Source organism: Talpa occidentalis, unplaced genomic scaffold (assembly GCF_014898055.3).
Source record: "Talpa occidentalis isolate TD23 unplaced genomic scaffold, MPIMG_talOcc4v2.1 talOcc4.10, whole genome shotgun sequence".
NCBI lineage: Eukaryota > Metazoa > Chordata > Mammalia > Eulipotyphla > Talpidae > Talpa > Talpa occidentalis.
In genome coordinates this window covers 8728938-8736147 of record NW_023600993.1, presented here as the reverse complement: position 1 = coordinate 8736147, position 7210 = coordinate 8728938, and the positions used below count along the sequence as shown (strand labels likewise).

General features: G+C 57.1%; 1 protein-coding gene across 2 annotated transcripts in view; it reads left to right on the top strand.

The window, feature by feature from the left end:
* The first annotated feature begins 5492 nt into the window (after positions 1 to 5492).
* RAB43 (RAB43, member RAS oncogene family) overlaps positions 5493 to 7210 on the top strand; it is a 30873-nt gene continuing 29155 nt past the window's right edge. Inside the window, exon 1 of one of the 2 annotated variants that reach the window (XM_037523954.2) lies at positions 5493 to 5756. In XM_037523954.2, coding sequence (XP_037379851.1) covers positions 5553 to 5756 — 204 coding nt within the window. In that variant the 5' untranslated portion in view covers positions 5493 to 5552. The remainder of the gene's footprint in view (positions 5757 to 7210) is intronic. The other variant, XM_054701253.1, reaches the window with a different exon arrangement.

The following is a 7210-nucleotide window of genomic DNA, read 5'->3' as shown; positions in this document are numbered from 1 at the left end:
CTCCCTGTACTGAAGTGTTGGTTGGGTTAGGTTCAGAATTCCTGCATGGGAGAGACCCTGGTGCACCAGGGGTGGGCCCAGCTGAAGGGGGAAGGGCAGAGCCGGCCCAACTGCACCCCACACCCACACTCCAGGCTGACCTGGGGGAAAGCACTCCATGGGAAACCAGGAAGCTCGGTGAGTCCAATCTCAGCCTCTGAGCTGGGTCTGTATTTTCCAGCAGAGGCTGCAGTGCCCCACTCTCCACCCAGGCAGTGTGGGGTCAGCATTAGAGTGTCTGGGAGTCAACTCAGGATGGGGAATGGGATGGGGGCTGGCAACGGCTGTCCTTTGCTTCTGGGGCCCTAGCTCAAGCTGTTTGTGAATCAGAGCCTTGTTGGGAGAAGCCCATCACCCAGCAGGGGTTTGGTGTCCTCAGGTGGGTCTGGGGGTCTGCCCAGCAGAGGCAAAAATGGCAGAGCTGGCTGAGGTGGTGAGTGTCGGGAGAGTGGCCGAGCCTTGTCTGGTCCTTGTGGCCTCTTGAAGGAGACTGAGGGCAGCATGGATGGTGCAGAGGTCTGAGAAGGGGTGACTCAGCGAGTGAACTTTGGAAACTCCCTGCAGCCAGTGTGGTGACTGGAGGCAGGGTCCAGATCAGGGGGCACCAGGCAGAGGCCAGGAGGGACCGGAGGCACCTTGGGGAAGGTTACAGAAGAGAGTTTAGGGCTATGAGAATGAGGAGAGGGGCGGGAACATCCTGGCTTCCCTGAAGTAAAGACTTGAGGGGTCTCTGCCTTAGCTGAGTCCCCGAGTGAATGTGCAGGGAGCAGGGAAAGGTCAAGGTTGGGGTTTTGGGGCCTTCAGGCATATGCAGCGTCACTCAGCTTGAACTCAGCACCCAGTTTGCTTGGCCCAAGGTGTGCTCAAAAGCCAACTTAGTGAGGGCTTTCAGCCCTGCTTTCAGTCCCTGCAGGCTCCTGCGTATTTTCAAGTCCAGGGACCCTGTGAGTTAGTTTGCTGTCAGGTTGGGTAGTCCTTTGGTGTGGGCAGAGGCAAGGGAGGCTGGGGGTAGCCTGGCCCATGTTCAAGCTTCTTGGGCATTTGTGGCAGGGGTGGAGTGGGTGAGGGACAGATTCTGATGGGCTTGGTTATGGGTTTTTCTTCTGAGGGGCACACACGGGCTGGGGGCTGCCTTGCATGGATGGATAAGAGCAGAAAATTTGAACAGGCATTTCTTCTTCCCAAAAGGGAGTTGGCAAGCGCCTGGAGTTGGTTCTTCTGAAATGCCCGGGCTTCCCCACTCAGTCAGTAGAACTTAGCAAACCCTAAGGGTAAGAGATAGAAGCAGGAGACCCCTCACCCATCCAGCCTTTAATCTTAAGGATTCAGGCAGGATAGGAAGTAGCGTCCCACAGTTTTTAAAGATTTATTTTTAAAATAAAGATGTGCGGGGGTGGAGGGAGAGAGTATGAGAGGATTCACCAGAGACATGGTGGGGAGCAGAGCAGGCAGATCCACCAAAATATACTGCTAAGGGGAGCAGCAGGTGAGACAGGAGAGGTCTTCACGATGTGGGTAGCTCCCTGGCCGGGGATCAAACCCATGCAGTGGCTGCCTATAGCTTGCTAGTGCTGAGTCTTTAACCCGTGTGCCACCAGGGAGCCCCAGTAGTATCCCGTATTTGAAGAAACCCAGACTAGGACTTCCTACAGGTGACCCTGGCAGAGCTGGGACCAACCCCAGACTGCTGCTCCCAGGGCCCCAGAGGGATGGTCCCTGCTGACTTCCCACCCAGCCCTGGAACAGCAGGGGAATGGGGCTTGGCTGCTGTGACCGCTGGGAAAGGCCCTTGGCTCAAGTCATTGCTCAGAGGCGACAGAACCAGTCTCAGGAGCCTTTGGTTGGTTGAGAAACTATTTCATGGTTTGTATTTTATACCATCTTTGGTTCTGAGCACACCCTTTCCACATATGATCAGTTTTCTGTAGCCACCTTTCCACAGAGTTCCCTCTCTTTCCCTGACCCACTGTCCTTGGTAAGTCTGAAACGCCAGTCTTCTTCCTGCTTTAAGGCTTGTCACAAAAGCAGGCCTCAGGTGCCCTCCTCCCCTCCCACTTCCAGCCCCTTCACCCATCTGCTGCTCTTGGGCAAATTATAAACAGGGAAGAAATTAACACCTTTCTCCTCTTCCCCTGATGCCCTGGGCAAGCCTGCCATGTGGAAGCAAAGGACTTGGTTGTGTTGTTTCAGATGGTACCCCCTCTCCCTGGAGAAGAAGGCTGGCCCTCTCACTGCTTTCTCCCAGAACCCCAATAGAGGATGGAGTAGGAGGCCACTGGAAACAATAGGAACCTGCCCTGGGGAAGGACACCTGCTTGGCCAGTGAGCAGGCAGGCCACCCAGAGACTGACAGCTGCTGGCCATTCAGGCATTTTCATGTCTGCTTCCTTCCAGCTTCACCCCATGCCCCTAAGCGTAGAGGGACGCTCTCCTGTACAATTAACCCAGCACAGAGTTCCCGTGCAGGGTCTTGTGCTGCTGCAGTTTCCCTGTGATCCTAAGTCACCAGCCTGAGGGTTAGAGTAGGAGTACTGAGAGCCAGGTGACCTCCTCCTTCCCCCTAGCCCCAAAACATGACTGGTACCATCACCAGAAGGTGGCGGAGAGGGCAAGGTTCATTTGCCTATGTTTATGACATTCTGGGGTTCCAGGTGGGGAGAGTGGCAGGGCTGCAGTTTCTTTGGCCATCAGATGACCTGAGAGCTGCCCTGCTTGTGGCCAGTACTGACCCAGAGAATCTGAGTCTGCAGCTGCAGGGACATAGTTTTCCTTTCTTGCTGCTTTAAAGTTTCTACTATCTTGCAGCAAGCACTCTTCGATACTCAACATAGGGTATCATGGTTGGTGTCTGGTCTGCATAGCCTTTTTTTCACCTCGGTTTCTGATGGGGGTGCATTTGCAGCACCTGCCAGAACACCTCCATATCTAGCAAACTGGCCTGATAATGTTCTTTCTACAGAAAGAAAGAAAAAGAAAGGAGAAGGAGAGGAAGGAACCAAGGAAGAAAGGAAGGAAGAAAAAGATGCTTGTCCCTCTAGTCACTTGGAGTTCAGTTTCCTATGATACCGGCTTGTATCTTTCAGCTTCTTTCAGCTCAAATGGCGCCACCTTGTGGCAATAGCACAAACATTTAAAACTCAGCCCACCTCCCACTAGCTTAAGTGTTAGATTCTTGACACATTTAAAAACATTTGGGATGTGCTTTATTTTAAAATTTGGGGTATTAAGTAAGACAAAGATTTTTTAATTGCTCCACTTCAAACAAGCATATATTTAATTTCAGATAAAATGCCACTGTACTATTTGGGAACTTACCACCAAAAGAGAAGAAATGCAGATGACTTTTAAAAACAGCTTCGAGGTATATAATTTGCATGCCATAAAATCTGCCCATTGTAAGTGTACAATTTAAGGACTTTAATAAATTTCCCAAGTTGCACAACCCTCATTACAGTCCAATTTTAGCATGTTTCCTTCCATATCCCACAAATGCAATGGTGGCTGGACTTTATGGCAAAGTCCATGTACTTGCACCCCCACCCCAAACATATTCCCGGCAAGGCCAATTCAGGCCTGTTCAGCTGTCCAATCACTGGTCTGTCCTGCTGTGCAACCACCAACATCCTTCCCCCTGCCTCAAGTTGCTGAGGACCAAGGGCTCATCCTGGCTCCTGGTCTCGCTTTTCCTTCCCCCTCTCCACCGAGAACAGCCTTGAGCTTCAGGCAGACACGTTTTTCTGGGGTTCAGGCTTGCACATGTCCCACCTTCCCAGAGTCAGCCTCAGCAGTTGGGAGCCTTTGATCCCATCTCCTTCAGTCCTACCTGAAATGGAGGCTATTTTCTGCCATCTGATGTAGCAGAGCTGGGCTCCCAGAATTGCCTTGCCATGGCACTCTGGGGTTTCCTGTCTGGTAGTGTGGTTATTTCCCAGGGAGTGGGGTTTAAACTGTTAGAGAATATACAATTCTTGTACTTTCTCCCTGGGTCTGCCTTTGCCTCCTCGTCCATCTACTTCCCACTTGACCAGTAAAGCTGATCAGGGGTCTTCGGGGGTACTGGGCCTGGTGGAACTTGCTCTCTGTGGTCTCCTTAAGTTACAGGAAAGCCTTCTTCCCTTTTCTACTGTGGAAGTTGTGGATTTTTGTCTGTCTTCTTCATTGATGTAGTCCTAATAGCACCTGAGGGGCCCTCCCTGGTGGCACATGGGGTTAAGTTGCAGCACTGTGAAGCTGTCTGCCGCCACTGCAGCACAGCATGAGTTCAATCCCCAGCCAGGGAGCTACCCACATGGCGCAGCAGACCTCTCCTGACTCGCCTGCTTCTCCCCTCAGCAGTGTATTTCAGTCAATCTGCCTGTTCTATTCCCCACTTTGTCTCTGGTGAATCCTCTCACCCCCCACACCTCTGGCCTGTACCCCAGTTCTTTTATGCATAAATAAAATCTTGAAAAATAGCATCTGACCCATAGTAGCTGTTAATCAAGTTCACTGGAACAAGGAATGGGATGCTGTAGCCCCCTAGCAAGGCTGGTGTCTGAAGAGAGCAAGAGTGTTCTCAGGCCCTTCCATCTTAGCAGCTGGAAAGCCCCCTGGGAGATGGGCCCGATTTAATCTCTTTAGGCTTCTCAGACATTTGAGAATTCTCATTTCTCTGAGGACCCCTGCTCCACTGCGCCCGCGGGCGTCGGCCTCCCCTTCCCCAGAACTCCCCATGAGCCTCCCTGTGCCTCCTCAGGCCCAACCTTGGGGCTTCTCAGTTGGGTCAGTGTCCCCACTGGACCCTCAGCCCCAGAGAGTGAGCCCGTTCAGAGACACGTGGCTCCTTCTACCACCATAGGCTGCCTTTTGGGTTCGGGGAACCCCAGTTCCTCCTGCTGGCTTGGCCTCCCCGCAGATGGGGTCACGGTGGGAAGAGGCTTAAACTGACCAAAGGGTGTCGGGTGGGCGGTGGTCGGGGGGCGGCGGGGGCGGCTAACGGACGGTGGGGACGTGGCGCGTGCCGGGGCGGGCTCAGGGGCGGCGCCGCGGGCGAGCGTTGTGGCGGCACCGCGGGCTTCGCGGAGGCGCCGTTGGGCGGGGGGTGGAGTCGAGAGCGGCCCTGGGGGCGGGGCCTGCTGGGGGCGTGCCGGGCGGGGCGTGCCTGGGGGCGCGGCCGGGAGCGGCGCTGAGGCGGCCTCAGGTCCCGGCGTGCTGGGGGCGGGGCCTGCCCGGGGGCGGGGCCGGGGCGGGCCTGAGGGCCGGATCCGCCGGGCCCGGGGCTGAGGGCCGGCGGCGAGCGGCGCCGAGGGCCGGGCCCGGAGAGTCGGGGGCGGAGCCGAGGCCCGCGGGTCTCGGGGCCGGCCGGGGGCGGGCCGGAGGGCCGGCCGGGGCGGGGCCGGGGCGGGCCGGGGCCGGCGGGCGGCGGCGCGGCGGCTCCAGGTGTTGCGGCCGCTCCACGTCGCCAGCCGCGCGCGGCTTCCGCGAGCCCAGGCCGCCCAGGCGTCCGAGCGCCGGCCCGTCGGCTCCGCGCGGCCATGGCGGGGCCGGGCCCGGGCCCGGGGGACCCGGACGAGCAGTACGACTTCCTGTTCAAGCTGGTGCTGGTGGGCGACGCGAGCGTGGGCAAGACGTGCGTGGTGCAGCGCTTCAAGACGGGCGTCTTCTCGGAGCGCCAGGGCAGCACCATCGGCGTCGACTTCACCATGAAGACGCTGGAGATCCAGGGCAAGCGGGTCAAGGTGGGAGGCCCGGCCGGGGGTCGCGGCGCCGGCGTGGCCTGGCCCCCGCCCCCTGCTCTGCAGCCGGGGCTCCGGCGGGGCCCGGGGTCGGCTCGGGGCTCTGGAAGGTTCTCCCTCGGGGGCGGCGGGGGCTCGTCGAGTCCCAGGCCGCAGCGAGCGCCCCGAGGTTTCTGGCAAATCTCTTGCTTCCTCTGTCGGAGCAGGCCTGGACCTCGGGGCGTAGACCCGGTTCAGGCTCGCAAAGCGCGGGTCTTGGGGGGCGGGGTGTGCTTGAGGGGGGAGTGCGTAGGAGGAGGCTCTGTCCTCACATTCTGGGGGACTTTGCTCCAAAAGAACTTAGCCCGTGGAAGACGGCGGGGCGCCCGGGTGGGGGAAGGAAGGGCGCCCGCCCGCCCAGCCTGGCTCTCCCCGGCGCCGTCCGAGCGCCGGGCCCGGCCCACGAGTGGGGGGCCCAGCGCGAAAACCTTCGCCCCCCACGACTGGTCGGGATCAGGAAGTAGCCGCTTCTAGGTCCGGAGGGCCAGAACTTTTTGTCAGAATTTCCGGCCTGGCCACGCCTCCCCGCAGTCTCTTTGTGGACCTGCTGGTGGAACTTTACTCCACCAGGACCGGCCCCGGGTCCCTTCCCCCAGCTGGAGTTTGATAGAAACTGAAAACTTCGCAGATACCGGAAGGTGGGGGAGAAGACCAGGCTTTGGCAAAGGCTCCGAAGGGAAACAGCAGGATGTAGTTGCCACAGTGTCCCGGCGATGGTTTGATAAATACTATTTGTGATTAATGAATCGGAGTTTCATAACCTGGGTGTCAGCCCTCCCGAGTCGGGTAGGAGACCGTGGCCAGGACCGAGCGTTGTTCTTGCTCAGTAACTTTACTTCACTGGGCTGTATAGAAATCCTTGCCTTTCTTTCCGGCTACTGCGTTCACACGATCTTCAGGGCACCCGCTGGCGGGGCAGCACCGGGCAAGCTTATCTCCTGTTATCTCCTTGTTTTCCAGAAGTTGAGTCCAGGCAACAGGAGTGGCTTGAGTCCTGATGCTCCAGGGCTCTCGCCTCCCTGGGCTGGCTGTAGGCCTGCCCCTCCTTGCCTTTGGTGGGGAGATTTAGCTCTTTTGTTTCTGCAATATTAGGATAATTTCAGGGTGTTGCCTCCCTCCTGCCCCACCACGGAGAAGCCCAGTCTTTCTGCCAGCACAGTACCTCTAGAGTAGATGTGACAGGGGAAGTGGAAACTCCCTGCCTGAAGACTTGGTGGGGTTTTTTTTTTTTGTTTGTTTTTAATAGACTTTGGGTTTCAATGTGTTTTTTGGTCTCCTTGGGATAGAGACTTTGGGTTTCAATGTGTTTTTTGGTCTCCTTGGGATAGAGACTTTGGGTTTCAATGTGTTTTTGGTCTCCTTGGGATAGCAGGAGCAAGGTGTGGCAGGCAGCTTTGAGTCACTCAGGACCAGCCCCT